Here is a 21,380-nt window from a genome sequence, read left to right as displayed (position 1 = left end):
AATGCTGGATACTCCTGGAAAAATGCCTCCACATAGAGGTCAAACAGGGCCTGGACTGTTGTCATGTGTGCTTCAAGAGCCCTCTTCATGTGCTTTGCTTCTAGGATCTGCCTTGTTGTAGCAGGACCATAGATATCTGCCTCAATCCAGGCTTCATCCAGCCCACTATCTTCAATGACATTGCCAGCAGTCCTCAGTGCTGCCATCACAGTATGCATTTCACCCAACCTCAGCACCCACTTTCCCTAGTCATCTCTAGTCATTTCAAGTTGCTTTGCACGTTCGTATAGTGCCATATCCAAGGTTATTACTATCTTTCGACCAGGACCCATGACCATGCAATTTATCTGTTGTGTCTGCTTCAAAACTGTTCTCAGCGTTTGCCATTCATGTGCTGGTGCAGCTATCAAAGGCATAACATTGACTTCTGTGAGAGGCTTCTTGGAGGACAGAAGTGAGTTGTACGCTGACCAGGTAAGGATATTATGATTTTAAAATTGGAATGTTGTTGACTTGGGAGTTATGGCGTTATCGAGTACACCAGATGGGAGTATGTAGTCTGCTCTAGATTCCACTGGATGTTCCTCTTCTGCTTCATTTGTTCGCATCATGGAACGTGAAAGAAGCCAGACCATGTCCTGTGCATAGTAGGGTTCAATAGTATCCACGCTCGTGCCAGGTTTCAAGTCAGGAAATGTCAGGATGTTTTTGACTGTCTGTGTCTTGGGTGCAGAACAGGGGATGAAGTCTGGAGTTGTCAGTTGTTTCAAGGAGCGATCTCTTGCCTTCTGGTTATGTAGCCTTAATTCCATTCTGTTGACCATGTCTGTGGATACTATTTGCCATTGGTAAAGAGCAGTAGCAGTTGCATGTAGAGTTCTCTTACCATCAGGTGTGTCTTCATTGAAATCACTGTTGTCCATAGCAAAGAATATGAACATTCCCTTTCTCATCTTTGCAGGCAAGTATGCACCCTGCTCCCTGGTCAGCTCCATGATGGAGTTGGCCAGGTGTGTCTCAAGTCTCAGGATCTGGTCATAATCAACAGACAGACCAGAGCCATGGAGGAAGTCAATAAGCTTCTTACTTCTTGTTGACTGATGAACAGTGATGCCAACAGCTAGCTGTTGTGGCCATTCTTGGCGATGGCGGAATGGTGTGCTGGGATGTTTCTCTGTATACATGACTTGACGCTTTGACTTGAAAGAATACATAAGGTTCTGGCTCAAAGCAAGGACATCTTTGTGAATAACAGCTGAGTGCACTGTCTTGTCTAATGCTTGAAGTTGGTCCTTCAAGCACCCAGCGGAGAAAGGTGTACAACTCTCTGGGGACACTGTTTTCAGCATCAGTGGTGTTCAGGTCTCCTTCAAATTTCCAAGGTTGCTTGATATGAGCAGCAATTGCATCTCGCAGTATAGATGCACTCTCAAACAACTTGAGCATGTCATCATATGTCGTTTTAGTCATCACTTCCTCCACGGCTGCATTGCACACTTTGGACAAGCATACAAGATCAGGATCAGTGCGACGCTTTGGCTTAATGAATTGGACATGCTGGATGTAAGAGGATATTTTCTTTTTAATATCCTTTCCAGATATCTGTACATTATGTACACCATTAGATCCACGAATGGTGGAATAGACCGACTTGAGGTCAAGCATATTGATTACTTCTCCAGCCTGCAAGCTAGATCGAACTAGACCAATAAATTCGATATCTGAAGCCACCACTCCAACATTATGTTCTCGCTTTTCAAGATCCTGACTTTCATCACATGCATTTTTATTTCGTTTAACATTTTGCACCCAGCATTTTAGGTGATATTTGACATCAATTGCACGCGCATCGTCTGCATTGATGGCAGCACTTAGTTGTACCTTCCACTGTGGGTTGTTGCTCTTTTGCACAGCTTCTTTCAGTTGTTTGCCTGCATTAAATGAGGACACCTTGTGAAGAATGTCTTTTGGCTGCTTCTGACAAAAGAAGCACTTTTCCTTACTGGCTGCAGCTGCTGCAGAGCAAGTGTACAGGACGTCACTGGATGCGCATGATGATGCTGCAGCAACTTTTTCTTTCGGACATGTAGATGGTCTCCCACGCTTTTTCTGTAGATGCCCTGTCTCACCCTCCTCACATGCTCTTTCACAGCGAACCTTTGCACGCTGCAGATGCTGACTGTTACAGGTGGATTTGTAACAGGCCCTGTGCCATACAGCATCATTTTGCTGCAGATCACTTGCACTGTACTGTTGTAACTGTTTGCTGAGCTGTGGGTATTCTCCGTCGCCATATTTCCCTCTCTCATGAACGAAAGACAGAAACTTCGAATATGTCTCCAGTGATGGCTGATGTACCAGACCATACATTTCTGGTTTCTGACAACGGTTGCATAGCTGAAAATTTACTGATCTTGCTTCACACAACATTTTGTTAGACATCTTGAAACATGCTTCTCATCAAAACTGAGGTCACACTGAAATGAGTCTGTAAGCCAGTTGCACAAAAATAAATTCTAATGAACAGCTCTGGCTTCTCAGCCTGGGACATTCAAAGATATGAACATTCCAATTGGTTTTCGCCGAACCGCATCATAGCTCATTATCATGATATTAACTGACTTTTAGCTGCTGAAATTCACTCTGATCGCCCAATTCGTTTTCAGTCGCTCATTTCTCAAATTTTACCACAGTACCTGCATATAACTTATTTATCCCATTTATTATATTCTACTTGTGTTTATATTCTATTTATTTCTCAGAAAAGATGTCATTTTGTCTCTATGGAACGATCACGTTCCAACCAAAAATTTCAACACGTTTTGGTTAATTCGGTTACTTTCTACAAAAAATGTCCAATAAATGTGTATTCATGGAATTAATTGCCAATAGTATTAAAAAAGATGCTTCTGAAAATGTGTTAAAGACAAATATAATACAAAAAATCAGACCTTATCGTTTTGGGCTAACTCTCGTAAAAGAATAGTAAAAATTACGAAAATTTCCATAATAAGTTAGCAGCTACATCAAATATTACCATAGCTTTTGATTATTATTTGCTTATATCTTTACATAAATATCTTTCCACAAAATGTCTTTTAAATTATATTTTTGGTTCAGGGACAGCAATTTGCACCAATTCTGTAGAATCGCCCATAGAAAATATGTTTTCAAATCTCGCCTTTTTCTAGTCACTAAAAGTGACAAGAAAAAATGGAAACATGTTTTTCTTAATTCCTTAGACCCCCTAGAATGAATATATAATGGTCTCCAATAATTAACATGCAAAGCCAACGAGACCCCAAATCAGATACATAGGCTCCCCCACTATTTACAGGGACATCCCAGAGCATCACTAACATGAAGATTTAGATGTAACTAGATTGCATTTCCTCTGCAGAAACTGCTGGAGTGTGCTTGCTCAAATGAAGCCACATTCTCTCATATTCTATAAAATACATAACTGACATGCACAAAAATACCTTATTGAACCCTCCAAATGGCTTTTAAGTCATTACCCCTAAAACACCCCCATCAGAATGGTCACAATGGACTGCCCCACAAAGAGCCCGGGACGCCCCTCTATTTTCTCCTGACACAGAAGAATGTTTTGAATGCCTGGTGAGTGAATTGCTCCCGGAGTTGTAATAACAAAAGTTTTAATCAATAAATGAAGTTTTTAACAGCCAGTGTGGATTATTTAACTTTTTGAGACTAGACAAAGATTATACAGATGAAGAATGTAGCGACAGGACAGCAGTGATTTAAAAATGTCGGCAAATGGCTGCCAGCGTGCTCTGTCAGCATCGCGGCTCAGGCCGTCACACTCTTTCACAGCATTTTGAAGGGAGATTTCACTGCGCTTCGTGCAGTGAAATCTCCTCTACACCCTTTTATATGTTTTTCAATTTAAATCAGAGGTTTTACAGGGTTTAAAACATGGATTTTGGCTGTAAAATCGCAGTTTTAATTCTTTTTTTTTTTGCTGCTGCTGCGCGCGCTCTAACGTCTACAGTGGGGGAGCTCCTTATGACGTCATCACTCCCATTCATTTCAGTGGCATGGAATTGTACCGAAAAACGGGAATACCGGACGAACGACAAGGGGTAGCGCAACCATTTTAACAAGCACACCATTCCAGATCGGGCCCTACGTTTCAGCGTTGGAACGGTGTCTCTATCTCAAAAGCCCTAGGAGGAGTAGTGGATCCAAAAAACGGGTGAAAACGAATAATAATAATAATAAAAATAAAACTTAAGAAGAACAATAGTGTGCTTTTGCAAGCATACTAAATAATAAAAATAACAACTAGAATGCATTTCCGGAGAAAAGGCGAAAGTATGCTTGCTCTGGTGCGCCGCCATGGCAACCCGGCAAGAGAGGCGACCGCATGCCCACACGACGTTTTGTGTCAACACGCAGAAGTTTGGCCAAGACACAAGGCGGATTGTCATACGGAGATGACAGGCTGGCTAGGTTCTTTACAGGGACATCCCAGAGCATCACTAACATCAAGATTTAGGTGTAATTCTAAATCTGTAAAGAGATGTGACCTAAAACACGTTTTTGCTCATTGTGGCGCCCCCCAGTGGCCAAATGACACCAAATTTGATGAGGGCACATGAACTGCTGCCAAAAGTCATTTCAACAAATATGGTCTTGATACGTCAAAGCGTTTCTGAGATATGAGCCAAAATACGTTTCTGCTAATTGTGACGCCCCCTAGTGGCCAGATGACACCATATTTGATGAGGGTAGTTCAGACGGTGTCCAAAGTCATGCCACTAACTATGGTCTTGATACGTCAGAGCGTTTCCGAGATATAAGCTCACTTCCTGTCTGGTGGCTCCGCCATCGATTTTGATTGGCTGCCACGGGCAAACACCACGACGTATGAGAGGGAAACGAATATCATGTATTAGGCATGGACTGGAGATCATGTCTGCCAAGTTTCGTAATGATCGGACAAAACGTGGCCAGGGTCACTTAACTCTCACTTTGGACAAAATTCAAAATGGCGGAAAATCTAATGAGGCGGAAAATGACGTCATAGGGTGTGTTGGAATCGTCTAGCTCCAAGGATTCCAATAGTATCAGACTTATGAAAATCGGACAGACGGATCAAAAGTTACGTGCATGAACGCATGTAAGAATGTGATCAGTTGGTGGCGCTAAAGTGTGAGACTTGCCAACATGAAACTTGATGAAATCAATCAGCGTCCACTCCTCTATCAGTGTACCACGTTTCATGACTTTAAACCTTACAGTTTGGCCTCCCGAAGGAAAAATCTGTTTTTTACATCGAGCGCCCATTCATTTCAATGGGGAAAATTGTTTTCGAAAAACGCGAATTATGGGAGAACGACAAGGCGTATCAAAAAGCTGTATACAAGCACACATCTGCACTACAGGCCGGACAAGTGGAACGGCGTCTCTAACTCGGAAGCCCCGGGAGGAGTAGCGGCTCAAAAAAGTGGGTGAAAAAGAATAATAATAACTAGACCGGACAATTCCCCGGGGGAAATTGTGAGAGGATGCAGTGCGCGAAGCAATTCGGTCACGCATGTTCGCTGGCCGTGAATGTGTGACCTGCAATGATGTTTCAATGCAATGATTATGTGTGTGCTCGAGACAGCAGCCGTCATGAAGAAGAGCTATTCAAGAGTATAAACAAAGTGACTACAGGCGGAAATTAGCATGTACTGCTATAACCTGGGACAGACATCTGTCCTTACCACAAGGATAATGTATAATTTGTGCACTGTCCCTTTTAAAAATAAAATAAACTCTAAACTCTAAGAAGAGTGTTTTTAGTTTGTATGTACGAACAGAAGTGTTCCTAATAAAGTGGGCGGCTAAGGTGAAGTGTCATGCCGACCGAGGCTGTTCTTTTTTTTTCACAAAAAAAAGAAATTAACAAAATTCTTTCACAGTGAGCGCTAGAAGGGTCTCCTGAATAGACTGATGTAATTTTTTGTCTGTAGTGTTAAAAATGAGAGACTTTTCTGTCACTTTTATAATGGGTGTCAATGAGCTAAGACACACAAGGTCTGGAGTTTTCTGGTGTATTTTACGAAGGACCAGGCCTGATCCGAAAGTGTAGAACCTAGCAGAAAAGTTGAATGCCAGATCCACAGAGGAGAAGTTTTCCTACGTTTTAGAGTTTGAATCACGTCTCTAGGTGAAAGCATGCCAGAGCAGCGGACGTTTGAAAAACGTTGAAAAAGTGCTTTTTTTTCAATTAATTCCATAGAAATGAATGGGGTTTTTTTGGGGCGATTTTTTCGCGACTACGTCGCGAAAAAATCTTATTCTGTAGAGAAAAGTAATAGCATAGCGAGTCCGATCGAGCCGCACGTTTTGATATATTGTTTGTCTGTGTGCGACGTATGGTTATTGAGTTATTCGATATCAAAATTTGCGTAGGAGGTAGAATACGTAAGAAGAAGAAGAAGAAACGCGTAGAAGAACAATAGTTGCAGTGCTTTGCACTGCAACCTATGGGCTCCCCTAGGGGAGCCCATAGGTTGCTGTGCTGCAGCACTGCATCCTAACTAGACCGGACAATTCCCCGGGGGAAATTGTGAGAGGATGCAGTGCGCGAAGCAATTCGGTCGCGCATGTTTGCTGGCCGTGAATGTGTGACCTGCAATGATGTTTCAATGCAATGATTAAGTGTGTGCTTGAGACAGCAGCCTCCCCCCTCTGCTCCTCACTGCTCCCATTCGGCATGGCGACGGGCCTGACAAAGCACAGAGTGACACAAAATCTTGTCAATTTTTGGCTGATTTCTGCTCACGATCAGGCCTCAAACAATGACAAATAACCTGACAACGAAAGCAGCTATTCACAAAATTCTTTTACAGCAAGCGCTAGAAGGGTCTCCTGAATAAACTGATGTAATTTTTTGTCTGTATTGTTAAAAATGACGACACTAGAGCGAGTTAAAAGTTACTGACTTTTCTGTCCCGTTTATAATGGGTGTCAATGAGCTAAGACACACAAGGTATGGAGTTTTCTACTGTTTTTTACTACAGACCAGGCCTCGAACAATGACAAATAACTCGACAACGGAAGCAGCTATTCACAAAATTCTTTCACAGTGAGCGCTAGAAGGGTCTCCTGAATAAAATGATGTATTTTTTTGTCTGTAGTATTAAAAATGACGACACTAGAGCAAGTTAAATATGAGTGACTTTTCTGTCCCGTTTATAATGGGTGTCAATGAAGCCTCTCGTCTGCCCTCTTCTCAGTTTGAGGCTTCTCATTCAAAAACTGTAAATTCTATCGTTTTGGTAGACACATTCTGTGAATCAGGACAAGTTTTCCTACTACTTTTGAGAAAATCATGTCTGTAGAGTGAAATTTGTGGCTGAAAACACAGTTTAAGCGAGAAAGTTTGAGCTTTTTTTTGAAGCCGCCTTCACTCTGAGTTAACGAGGTGCACTGGTGTGTAACGCAATAGACACCCATTCAAAAGCCGGATTTTCTCCCAGAACCCACATGGCGTTTGAGCCGGGACTGATCCGAAAGTGTAGAACCTAGCAGAAAAGTTGAATGCCAGATCCACAGAGGAGAAGTTTTCCTACGTTTTAGAGTTTGAATCACGTCTCTAGGTTAAAGCATGCCAGAGCAGCAGACGTTTGAAAAAGTACTTTTTTTTTCAATTAATTCCATAGAAATGAATGGGGGGTTTTTGGGACAAGTGTGACTACTACTTTTGAGAAAATTATGTCTGTAGTGTGAAATTTGTGGCTGAAAACACAGTTTAAGTTTGAAATTTTGAGCATGATTTATGTGTGTGCTTGAGACAGCAAACCCCCCCCCCAACCTGCCCTGTCATTGGCCCCAGTCGGCATGGCGACGGGCCTCAGGAGAGCTAAGACACACAAGGTATTGAGTTTTCTGCTGTTTTTGTGCTCAGAACCAGGCCTCGAACAACGACAAATAACTCGACCACGAAAGCAGCTATTCACAAAATTCTTTCACAGTGAGCGCTAGAAGGGTCTCCTGAATAAAATGATGTATTTTTTTTCTCTGTAGTGTTAAAAATAAGGACACTAGAGCGATTTAAAAATGACTGACTTTTCTGTCACATTTATAATGGGTGTCAATGAGCTAAGACACACAAGGTCTTGAATTTTGTGCTGTGTTTTACTATGGAACAGGCCTCGAACAATGACAAATAACTCGACCACGAAAGCAGCTATTCACAAAATTCTTTCACAGTGAGCGCTAGAAGGGTCTCCTGAATAAAATGATGTATTTTTTTGTCTGTAGTGTTAAAAATAAGGACACTAGAGTGATTTAAAAATGACTGACTTTTCTGTCACATTTATAATGGGTGTCAATGAAGCCTCTCGGCTGCCCTCTTCTCAGTTTGAGACTTCTCATTCAAAAACTGTAAATCCTATCGTTTAGGTAGACACATTGTGTGAATCAGGACAAGTTTTCCTACTACTTTTGAGAAAATCATGTCTGTAGAGTGAAATTTGTGGCTGAAAACACAGTTTAAGCGAGAAAGTTTGAGCTTTTTTTTTAAGCCGCCTTCACTCTGAGTTAACGAGGTGCACTGGTGTGTAACGCAATAGACACCCATTCAAAAGCCGGATTTTCTCCCGGAACCCACATGGCGTTTGAGCCGGGACTGATCCGAAAGTGTAGAACCTAGCAGAAAAGTTGAATGCCAGATCCACAGAGGAGAAGTTTTCCTACATTTTAGAGTTTGAATCACGTCTCTAGGTGAAAGCATGCCAGAGCAGCGGACGTTTGAAAAACGTTGAAAAAGTGCTTTTTTTTCAATTAATTCCATAGAAATTAATGGGGTTTTTTGGGGGGATTTTTTCGCGACTATGTCGCGAAAAAATCGTATTCTGTAGAGAAAAGTAATAGCATAGCGAGTCCGATCGAGCCGCACGTTTTGATATATTGTTTGTCTGTGTGCGACGTATGGTTATTGAGTTATTCGAAATCAAAATTTGCGTAGGAGGAAGAATACGGAAGAAGAAGAAGAAACACGTAGAAGAACAACAGTTGCAGTGCTGCAGCACTGCATCCTAACTGGACCGGACAATTCCCCGGGGGAAATTGTGAGAGGATGCAGTGCGCGAAGCAATTCGGTCACGCATGTTCGCTGGCCGTGAATGTGTGACCTGCAATGATGTTTCAATGCAATGATTATGTGTGTGCTTGAGACAGCAGCCGTCATGAAGAAGAGCTATTCAAGAGTATAAACAAAGTGACTACAGGCGGAAATTAGCATGTACTGCTATAACCTGGGACAGACATCTGTCCTTACCACAAGGATAATGTATAATTTGTGCACTGTCCCTTTTAAAAATAAACTCTAAACTCTAAGAAGAGTGGTTGTAATTTGTATGTACGAACAGAAGTGTTCCTAATAAAGTGGGCGGCTAAGGTGAAGTGTCATGCCGACCGAGGCTGTTTTTCTGTCACGTTTATAATGGGTGTCAATGAGGCCATTCGGCTGCCCTCTTCTCAGTTTGAGGCTTCTCATTCAAAAACTGTAAATCCTATCGTTTAGATAGACACATTGTGTGAATCAGGACAAGTTTTACTACTACTTTTGAGAAAATCATGTCTGTAGAGTGAAATTTGTGGCTGAAAACACAGTTTAAGCGAGAAAGTTTGACCTTTTTTTGAACCTCTCTCCACTCTGACTTAACGAGGTCCACTGGTGTGTAACGCAATAGACACCCATTCAAAAGCCGGATTTTCTCCCAGAACCCACATGGCGTTTGAGCCGGGACTGATCCGAAAGTGTAGAACCTAGCAGAAAAGTTGAATGCCAGATCCACAGAGGAGAAGTTTTCCTACGTTTCAGAGTTTGAATCACGTCTCTAGGTGAAAGCATGCCAGAGCAGCGGATGTTTGAAAAACGTTGAAAAAGTGCTTTTTTTTTTCAATTAATTCCATAGAAATGAATGGGGTTTTTTTGGATGATTTTACATCAGCGTAAACAAATGACAATCTGTAGCCTACTTGTCTGGCTAAGTTAGCTTTCCCTCAGTGTTTGCTTTGAGAAACAAGCTTTCACAAGCAAATACATGACTGATATCATGCCGACTTTATGATTACATTTATGATTATCATGAATGTGTACTCTATGATGTGTACTCTATGAGCGCTCTGGAGCGAGTCACTTCCAAGATGGCCGCGCAGACCGCATGGTTACTATTTTTAGCATCATGTCGGAGCACTCTATAGCTCTACGTACCTTTTATCTTATGTTGTTTCTCAACACATGTTCTGACAGTTGGACTGTCTTTGGAGGAGTCGCCTTGTCCCAGGCGACTGCTGGATCCGGCATAGCTACTAGTAGACCTCCTCCGGAATACTGTAGGCACTGCTGATGGTAGCAGCACACGTTTGTGCTGAACTGCACACCCAAGAGATTCCTTTAAGCTGGGAAGGGTGTCAAAACAATCCAATTCGAAGTGTTCAGAGCACAGGACGGATGTTGGTGAGGGCTCCCACTTGTCACGAGTGCGCCTGACTTGCTTCACCCACTTCGCATGCAGCTCGGGATCTCTGGGAAACTTGAATAAACTTACCCTATCCTTGTGGGTTTTGGAGCAAAAGCCGGCAACACAACGCAAAGGCATAATAACTATAACATATATATATATTAATGTGCTGTCGAAGCGCGCAGAAGGTGTTAGTACGCTTGTCATTATAGTGCGGACTTTCCATAGCATAGAAAATCGCCACGTTTCAATTTGTGTAACTGAACTTTGTTTCATGTCACTGGTCATATAAACCTATGTAAACAGGAAAAATGTGGAAGAGTTTGGTCGCATCTTACTACAGCCCCAAAAAATACCATTGGCCATGCTGAGCCTAGCTACATTGCTAACAGGAGTAACAGCGCGTCTGACTGACTGGGAGGTCGCACAAAGCTCGGAGAGGTACGGATCAGCTCGTCTCAATTCAGAGAAGAACATATTTTATTATGGAAGTACGGTGGACTGTTCCTTTAAGAGCAACAGCCTTGACAATGTTTGCTCCATTGTCTGTAGTGATGCACACCTGCCGGCCTTCACTAAGGCCCCAAGATTCCAGCACATCCTCCAGTCCCTGACAAATTATTTTGGTTGTATGGTCCTCCGGAAAATACACCGTCTGCAAGCATGTGCTTTGAAGAGCCCACTCCTCGTCAATGTAATGGATCGTGAGACTCAAATATGGCTCAGATGTGCGACTGGACCAAAGGTCAGAAGTAGTTGCAAAGTATTTGATATCTTGGAACTGAGTTTCCAACTTCGTACGGCATTTATCATAAAGCCGTGGAATGTCAGTTTGTGAAAAGTATTTTCTGCCAGGGATTTCGTACCTCTGGTCCGTCACGTTTAGTAAGTACTTAAATCCAATTCGCTCAACTGTTGACAGAGGCATCATGTCTTTCGCTATACAAAAAGACACAGCATAGGTAATGGCTTTGTTCCTTTTCGAATGCTTCTCATAAGGCGTAATGGCCGCTAAAGATGACACACTTGACTGTTGTTGCGGTTTTGGTCCTGTGGCTACACTGCTGGTAACAGGCCTACTTTTATGTGCCGAACGTACAGGCTGAGCTTGCATTCTCGTGCTATCTGAGTAGTCACTTGGATACTATTTTTTCAAGTGATTAAAAAGGTTAGTTGTATTGCCAGTCTTAAAAGGCACCAGTCGCCGACATATCTTAAATACCGGCTTCATCTGCTGCTTGTCGCTTTGGCCATAACCAAACCATCGCCACACCCCTGACGTCATGTAACCTTTTTTGTCAACAATGACCTCAGCTTCGGAGGATAACTCTAAGTCATGTCCAACATCACTTTCGCTGCTCTCAGTTCCACCTTCGGCCATTCTGCTGTCTTCTAGTTTTAGCCTACCTTCTATGGTAAGGTCACGTTAGCTCGTAGCGGTGCAGGGAAGGTGGATTGTGATTGGCAGTTGTCGTGCACCATTCCGCCGCATGTAATGCACGTGATCGAGTAAATATGCCCACAGCTGATCACCGTGATCGAACTGAATTTAATCACGATCACTAATCGTGATCATATAATCGCCCAGCCCCAGATTACATGCACTTAATTGAAGAGTATGGGCATGTACTGTATTGTGTGTTTTTTTTTTTTTTTTTAATAAACTCCGATCAGATGAAGACTTTGTTTTGGTTGAGTTGGGGTTTTTTGTAAGGTTTTTTTTTTTTTATCAGTCTTTCATCATAATGATTATCGGCATGTCCAGGTTTGCTGCTTGTGCTCCGAGTGAAGATCAGAGGAATGTCATGGTACATGAGGTGGATGGGAAACCGTGTTTCAGGACCTGTAAGGACATCAGTCAGGGAACAGAGCTCCTGGTCTGGCCAGAAGTTCAGAAAATTCTCCATGAACCTTTGAAGAATAAGGTAGTGACCATAACAGAAGAACTCTCCAATCAGGAAGTGCCACAGAGGGCAAGAGAGGATAAGTCACTAAAGCCTGGTTATGTAAAGCAAGGCTCTGAGGGCGAAGGTATGTAGATGGATGCTATTTAATTAAAAAGTATTTTTTAAATGTATGAATAAAATGTAATAAAATTTAATTGGACGTTTGCGATGAAATGAAACTACTACCTCTGTTCTCAGCTTCCTAACAGGTTAAAAAAATTAAAGAAAAGGAACAACATGATCCTTTACAAAATAAACAGTTGTGATCAGAAGTTTCCATACACGGACATGAATATCGTAGCAATATTGGGCTTTTGACAATTTTGTTGAACTTGTTCTGGAGCAGAATAAATAACAGCAGTACAACCCTGTTTTAAAAAAAAGTTAGGATGCTGTGTAAAATGTAAATAACAGAATGCTATGATTTCAGAAATCATGGAAACCCTATATTTCATTGAAAATAGTACAAAGACAATATCTCAAATGTTTAAACTGAGAAATTTTATTGTTTTTTTTGAAAAATATATGCTCATTTTTAATTTGATGCCAGAACAGGGGTATGTTTACCACTGTGTTGCATCACCTCTACTTTAAACAACACTCTGTCAATGTTTGGGAACTGAGAAGGCCAGTTGCTGTAGATTTGAAAATGAAATCAAGTTTGCGGATGACACCACAGTGATAGGCCTCATCAAGGACGACGATGAGTCAGCCTACAGGGAGGAGGTGGACCGCCTGGCTGTGTGGTGCAGCAAGAACAACCTGCTGCTCAATACCAGTAAGACCAAGGAGCTCATCGTGGACTTCAGGAGGAATGCTGACACACACACACCCATCCATATCAGCGGTGCAGCAGTGAAGTGTGTGACCAGATGTGGGGATCCACATCATGCAGGACCTCACCTGGACAACCAACTGCTCCAACCTAGTCAAGAAGGCTCACCAGCGTCTCATTTTCTTGAGGACTCTGAAGAAAAACCATCTCTCTTCAGACATCTTGGTGAACTTCTACTGCTGTACCATCGAGAGCATTCTAACCAACTGTATTTCAGTCTGGTATGGGAACTGCTCTGTTTCGGACCGGAAGGCACTGCAGAAGGTGGTGAAAACCGCCCAGCGTGTCGTGGGAGCCTCGCTTCCTGCTATTGAGGACATCTACAGGAAGCGATGTCTCAAGAGAGCCATAAACAACATCAAAGACTTCTGCCACCCAGCACACAAACTGTTCACTCTCCTGCCCTCTGGAAGGCACTGCAGGAGCCTTCGGACCAAGGTTCGAAGGAACAGGTTCAGGAACAGTTGTTTTCCTTCAGCTATCTCACTGCTGGACCCCCCCCCCCACACACACACACCCTCACCAACCCCCTTGACCAAACTGAATTGACTTGAACTGACTTCACTGCACTATTCCTATCACTGCACTATCACCATTTGCACTACTATTTATTCATACCGCATTATATACTGCATATATCTATATCGTACCATTCCACTATAGTACATTCATATCGCACATTTGTACATACTGTAAATATCTATATCATTATACCATTCCATACCCTGTAATTTCTGTACATTTATATTTGTATATCATACTTATGTTATTTACTGCTATGCACTTCTGGTTAGATGCAATCTGCATTTCGTTGCCTTGTACCTGTGACATGCAATGACAAAGTTGAATCTAATCTAAAATGAAATACTGTCCCATTCTTGCCTGATATAGAATTTCATCTGTCTAGTAGACAGCAGAGTCCTGGCCTGAGGAACTGGCTCTCCTGTGTTGAGCCATGTGCCTGTGAAGCGGTTGTTTTGTTTCCCCAATATATGAGTCTGTGCATTCCTCACTGCACTGAATGGCATACACTACGTTGTCCTGTTTGTGTCTGGGTATTCTGTCCTTAGGGTGGACCAGTTTCTGCTTCAGGGTGTTACTGGATCTGAAATGTACCGGATCCTCCTGAGTTTCTCAGATAGACCAGAAATGTAGGGAATGACAATGTTCTTGCATTTGTTCCTGTTATCCTCCTTGTCCATTCTGTTCCTTTTTCTGCTCTTGAGGAAAGACCAGTTGGGATACCCGCAGTTCTGAAGTGCTTTCTTGATGTGATTCTGCTCCTTCTCTTTGCCCTCTATCGTTGTAGGGATGTTCTGAGCCCTGTGTTACAAGGTCCTAATGACCCCCAATTTGTGTTCCAGTGGGTGGTGAGAGTCAAAGAGTAGGTACTGTTCTGTGTGTGTGGGTTTCCGGTAGACCTCGATGCTCAGGCTTCTGTCTTGTCTAATGTGTACATCACAATCCAAGAAGGCTAGATTATTCCCACTGACGTCCTCCCGAGTGACGTTGATGTTAATATCCACTGCATTGATGCGCTTAGAGAAGGCTTCCACCTCATGGGTTTTGATTTTAACCCAGGTGTCATCCACATATCTGAACCAGTGGCTGGGAGCAACTCCTGAAATTCCGGTACATTTCAGACCCAGTAACACCCTGAAGCAGAAACTGGTCCACCCTAAGGACAGAATACCCAGACACAAACAGGACAACATAGTGTATGCCATTCAGTGCAGTGAGGAATGCATGGACTCGTATATTGGGGAAACTAAACAACCACTTCACAGGCGCATGGCTCAACACAGGAGAGCCAGTTCCTCAGGCCAGGACTCCTGCTGTCTACTTTCATCTTAACAACAAAGGACACTCATTTCAGGATTGCAACGTACGCATTTTAGCCAGAGAGGATCGTTGGTATGAGCGAGGAGTTAAAGAAGCCATTTTTGTCAACCTGGAATGGCCATCACTGAACAGAGGTGGGGGTCTAAGACATAATTTATCAGCCACTTACAATGCAGTCCTTGGCACACTTCCCAGACAACTGAATGCACACCAAAACCCAGCTGTTTTCAGTGACTCACAGGAGGACAGAGAGAATCGGCATTCCATTGATCACCCTAACGGGCAATCCATTGATCATCCTAACGACTCTCGAGGCCGTTCACAACCAGCCCCCAGTGACCCACACCAACAGGATGCCTCAATGACACCTTAGATGAGTTTTTCATCCATGAGAGGATAAATACCTGATGCTCCCTACCAGTCAGACAGAACTGAAGAAGCCTTTCGGATGAGAGATGAAACGTCTTCAAGAATCTTCAAGCAAGTCCAGTTGCTCTCTTTTACCACCCACAGTTTACTATGACCTGGATGACTGAGAATCTTCACAGATGCCTGTTCAGCAGTTTGGGGTCTCCTTTGTCATATTTTGTTTTTCATAACGCATCCATTGTTTTCAGTTAGAGACAGGTCTGCACTGCAGGCAGACCAGTTTTGTGCCCATACTCTCTTACTACAGAGCTATGTAGTATTATTTACTGAATCCGGTTTGGCATTGTTTTGCTGAAATAAGCAAGGCCTTCCCTGAAAAAGCTGTCATCTGGATGACAGCATGTTGGTCCAAAACCTGTATATCATTCAGCATTAATGATGCCTCCCTAGATGTGCAAGCTACCCATGCCATGTCCACTAATGCATCACCATACCATCACACATGCTGGCTTTTGAACTGTGCACTGATAACAAGCTGGATAGTCCCTCTCACTCTCACAGCCCAGAGAATGTGGTGTCCATGATTTCCAAAAGGAATATCAAATTTCTATTCATCAGACCACAGGACAATTTTCCACTTTATCTCAGCCCATCATAAATTAGCTTGGACCCACAGAAGACAGTGGTGTTTCTGAATATTGTTTATATATGGTTTTAACTTGAAATGTGGATGCAGTGACGAACTGTTTTTACAGACAGTGGTTTTCAGAAGTGTTCCTGAGGCCATGCAGCAATTTCCACAATGGAGTCATGTCTGTTTATAAGGCCATCCTTAAAAAAAAAATTCGTTTCCTGTCCACCGGGTGGGCAAAAAAAATTTCAGTTGGGAGGGAGGGATTTTTTATTTTATTATATATGGATGGATAAGAAATCGCAATGCTGTGTTTGCTTTTTCTTTCAGTACTTTTTTTATTACAAAAGCAGACACATTTAATAAAATATGACAGTTTAATCAACTGAAACTTGTACAAAAACTTTAAGTTAGCATTTTAAATGCTGACTGCAACATTTGCAAAACTTTTACAAAGGTACTTAAAATGTCCGACACACGGACTTTTTGTAGTTCTAAATCGACCGTTAGGCCTAGTTCGGATGAAATTACACTATTAAAATGATCACTGAATGATTTGTTTTTCTGAATCTTTACTATTTTGTTGTTCGCTAGAATACCATTTTGAGATTTCACACTTAAGCAAATGTTTGAAAACTCCGGATCTCCTTCCTTCATGGTGGCTGCCATTTTTTTGTGCCGCACAGCACATGCGCAGAGCTGATTCGACAGGGCTTTCCACAAGCGCCGGCTGCCGGCCACACAATTAAGTCCAGCCGGCTACTTTAATGACTATTTTTGTAGCCCACAGGCTCTAAATATTAATTTTCGATTTTAATAAAATTAAATGTTTATCTAACGGACTGACAATAATGTCAAACTGAACCGTTGATCAAGGGAGAGTAACTCATCTGCGCCCCGACATGCGGTGTGCGCGCGCACTTGGCGCATGCTCAGTTGCGTGAATGTGTCATGCACCGAAAATAAGAGATTTACAAGCCAGGAACGCCTCATGATGCAATACGCAAGAAAAGAAAGAAGATTTACTGCCATTTTACTTTGTATTTGAGTAAAGTGAATAAATAAATGGTCTGTGGAAAATACACTTAACCCTGGGAACTGCGTGCACAGGAGTTTATTTTGTGTTTACTCCCCCCGGCTGGCTACTTATTTATCATGGCTGGCTAGTATGAGCCTTAGTGGAAAGCCCTGGGAATGCGTAAATGTCAAGTTCAATTTTAGATTTACGAACCCGAAAAAAAATGTCGAAAAAACGGCGTTTAAAAAAAAATTTCACCCGCACAAACGGCACTCACCCGGCCGGTGGACCGGAAACAGAACATTTTTTAATAATGGCCTAATGCTGTGCCATCTGAGGGCCCAAAGATCATGGGCAGCCAATGTTAGTTTTCATCCTTGTCCCTTGTGTACAGAAATTTCTCTGGATTTTCTGAGTCTTTTAATGATATAATGTACTGTACATTATAATGTAATGTATAATGTACTTTTTACATCGAGGAATGTTATTCTTTAAATGTTGCACTATTTGCTCACACAGTCTCTCACAGAGTGGTGAACCCTTCCCCATCTTTATTTCTAAGAGACTCAGCCTCTTTAGGATGCTCTTTTTTTGTACAATCCCGTTTCCAAAAGAGGTGGGACACTGTTTAAAATGTAAATAAAATCATAATGAAACGATTTAACAATCTATAAATGTTTCATGATCATATTTATGCAGAAATATAGAAAATTCTAAGGGGTTGCCAAATTTTATATGTATATGATCCGACCCCACACGCCAGCCAAATCACTACGCTCCACTGCTACTGGTCACCTGGCCCCTCCTCCTCTCTGGTCCTGCCCAGCCCGCTCAAGACTGCTGTCTGTCCTGGTTCCCCATTGGTGGAATGGCCTTCTCATTGAGGTCAGAACTGCTGAATCCCTGACAAAGCACAGACTGAAGACCCACCTCTTCAGGCTGCACCTTTCCCCTGCTTCTCTGCCCACTGTGTAATCATATAGCTGTCTTAGTCTTTTGTGTGTGTGTATTTTTTATTTTTTTATTTTATTTTTTTTTTAAACTAAACAAATCATCACTGGTTCCACGCTTGCATTCCTCACTCATGTAGCTACCTACCTTTTGCAATGTTTTACTGTAGTTATCCAATCTTGGTGGTTATGGCACTATATGCTTGCTTTAAGACGAATAACTCAGTTCTAGCTTGGCCGTTAAGGGGTTCTCCACATAATGCAGCTCTCTAACTGGTGAGATGAAAACCAAACTTTGTTTAGAGCATTGCGGTTTCAAACAGATTCTGTTTATTTTACACTAAACCAGAGACATTGCACTAACTACCAAACTCCTGTTTGTCAGTATGGACTTTTCCTTTCATTATCACATTTCTACACACATTTGTTAAAAAAAAAAATGCTTAGGCTGCGTGGTGTATTGTGCACTTGATTGTTTTGTATATGGATCAGATATTAAGTCTGGCTGTTTCTATAGTGGTATAGCCTGCTTGGAATTTACACACAAGCTCCAAGTATTCCTTTACTTTATTCCTGATTTAATTCACCAGATACTTGATTATCAAGCTCTTGAATAACAGAAGAAAATGTCTGAAACTGAGAGACACTGCTCTAAAGGGTTCTGTGCATTTTTGTGCATTTATTTTACCACTTTTCACGTATGGCATTTGTGTCTTACAGCAAAACAGCTGAAGGATAAACATCCAGCCAGCCATGCAGAATGGAATGTACTAGAATGCAGAGATAGTCACGAAAAAGAAGTGATGAATACATGTGGTACTGAGAAGCTGGAGAACATTGCTGGAGCCACAGCACTGGAGCTAGGAAAAGCGCCGGAGCATGTTCAAGTGGCTGTGAGATCCAGTTGTCGCCTGGCAATGAAACCCCGCATAGTACACTCACTAAGCAGCCGTTTAATCAAGCAATCGCAAGGGCAAAGAAGTGGGATTGGCACACATGTTACCAAAAACTCTCAGACCAAACAGGCTACAACTGAAAAAGGACAAGAAAACCAAGGGATCTCACTCCACAAGGAGAACGCTAACTCAGATGATGAGCCCAATGAAGGGTCTGTGAATGTGCGAAGAGGAAAAGACGGTTCTCAAAACATCGAGAATTTACGAGAGCGCAAGTACAAGTGTGATGAGTGTGGAAAAAGTTTCTTCCAGCTTTGCCACTTAAAAAAGCACAAGCTCACACACACTGAGTTGAAGCCATATGCTTGTACAGAGTGTGGAAAGTGCTACAGATCTAAGGAGAGTTATCATGCCCACTTACTCTTGCACGATGGACAACGGCCTTACAAGTGCCACCATTGTGACAAGAGCTATGGTCTGAAACGTGACCTGAAGGAGCACCAAATTCTACACACAGGTGAGAAACCATTTGTGTGTGATGTGTGTGCCAAGGGTTTTGCACGACGGCCTTCTCTGCGTGCCCATAGGATGGTCCATGAGGCCAAATGTGTCCCCAGGATCAAATGCCCAGACTGTGCCAAAGAACTTGCCAACCAGAGCTCTCTTAGGATCCACATGCGTTTGCACACAGGTGAGCGGCCGTATGCATGCCCACGCTGTGCCAAGTGCTTTCGCCAGCATTCCAACCTGCAGGGGCACCTGCGCCTCCACACAGGTGAAAAGCCCTATGGGTGCCCGCACTGTGATCTCCGTTTCTCACAGGCACCTGAGCTGAAGCGGCACCTGATTTACCACACAGGCGAGGCATACCTCTGCCCTGTGTGTGGTAAGGCACTGCAGGACCCACAAACTCTGCATGCCCATGAACGTCTGCATGCGGATGACAGGCCATATAAGTGCCAGGATTGTGGGAAAGGGTATACAATGGCAACCAAGCTCCGCAGGCACATGAAGTCACACCTGGAAGAAAAGCTACACAAGTGTGAGATATGTGGAAGCAGATACACATTGATGCAAAGTCTGCAGCGCCATCTCAGAGTACATGCAGATCGGATGGAGGTTGGGCACATGGTGCCAACTAGAGGACGTCCCAGAAGATCGAGCCATAAAGTGAGGGAACAATGGGATGGTGATGGAGGGAAGCAGAAAAAGGAGCAAGCTGTTATTTTTGTAAACACACTGCAGGATTCCAGAATGACACCTCACTCTGAAGAAGTTGTTACAAAATCCGAAGGAGGTTTGGAACAAATGGAACTCAGTCAGGACATTATTGAAATTGTCGTGTCCACTGACAGTACTAAGTGCATTCTGGTTCCAGCACAGGATACTAATGCTGAGTGTATTTTATTACAACAGCAGGATGCTAATGCTAAGTGTACACCAGTGGAGAACCAGGACGAGAATACTAAATGTATTGTTGTGGAAGAGCAGACTGAGAACAGTGACATGGTTGTAATAGAAGGTCATGATGAACTAAACTCAGTGGCAGAGACCATTGAAATAGAGATGAGAATTGATGACTGAATATGTTGAGTTTTGTCATTGCTCAAAGGCCTGCTTCCACATTTTGTTAGGAGGTTATTCAGAAATGGCAGCATGTGAGTTAAAGACATTAGTAAATATTAACTCATCTGTACACTGAACCTTGTCATCACCGTTTGTACCAGATCTGGACACTGTGTACAAAACAAATCTCTGCTGAAAAATTAATTGTAAGTAGGATTATTAGTGCTCCAACATTAGCAATTTTGTAGGGTAATTTTTCAGAATTTAGTAGAATTAATCACAGATTGTATATTTAAACCCATCATGTATAACATGAGATTCTCAAACTCAAGGAGGTGCCAGCGAGGCTGCATAAAAATCTTTAATTTTATCTACCTACTAACGTTTGTCAATTCCTCAGCCAAATCAAAAAAGTGGCATGTGCAGTAGATTTCGTCTGAATATCGAAAGCTAAATCCACTGATGCTTTATTTCTGTGTAATTTATTTTTCCACTTAGACCAGACACTGATTGTCAAACAGCACACAAGTTGGGGAATTGCTGTTCATACTCAGCCTGAAGAATACAAGAAAGTGAAAGATGCTTTTTACTAAAATATTTGCATGATGACTTAAACTTCTTTCAAGTGTGACTGATTGCATAATGTATCTTCTGGACAATTTTTAATCATCTTATTCTGCCTACTGTACCCTAGCCATCCTCACATTATTTATGACATATTTGCACTGACAGATGTCATTATCAAATCATGTCTGGAGACTGAAAGCATCATGGAACAGCATTTCTAAATATATCTGTAAATTTTTTCTTTAAGTTTTAGATCTATTATCTTTCATGTTA

The 21,380-nt window shown here is 42.3% G+C and overlaps 1 protein-coding gene across 1 annotated transcript in view; it reads left to right on the top strand.

Moving 5' to 3' along the window:
• znf408 (zinc finger protein 408) overlaps nt 1-21,353 on the top strand; it is a 53,027-nt gene extending 31,674 nt beyond the window's left edge. The window contains exons 4-5 of the mRNA XM_060911247.1: nt 12,253-12,518; nt 18,799-21,353. Of these exons, the coding sequence (XP_060767230.1) occupies nt 12,253-12,518; nt 18,799-20,558 (2,026 nt within the window). The 3' untranslated portion in view covers nt 20,559-21,353. The remainder of the gene's footprint in view (nt 1-12,252; nt 12,519-18,798) is intronic.
• The last annotated feature ends 27 nt before the right edge of the window (nt 21,354-21,380 follow it).

The sequence above is a fragment of the Neoarius graeffei genome, chromosome 27, assembly GCF_027579695.1.
Source record: "Neoarius graeffei isolate fNeoGra1 chromosome 27, fNeoGra1.pri, whole genome shotgun sequence".
NCBI lineage: Eukaryota > Metazoa > Chordata > Actinopteri > Siluriformes > Ariidae > Neoarius > Neoarius graeffei.
Note: the sequence above shows the minus strand (reverse complement) of the source record. Positions and strands in the feature narration are given on the sequence as shown.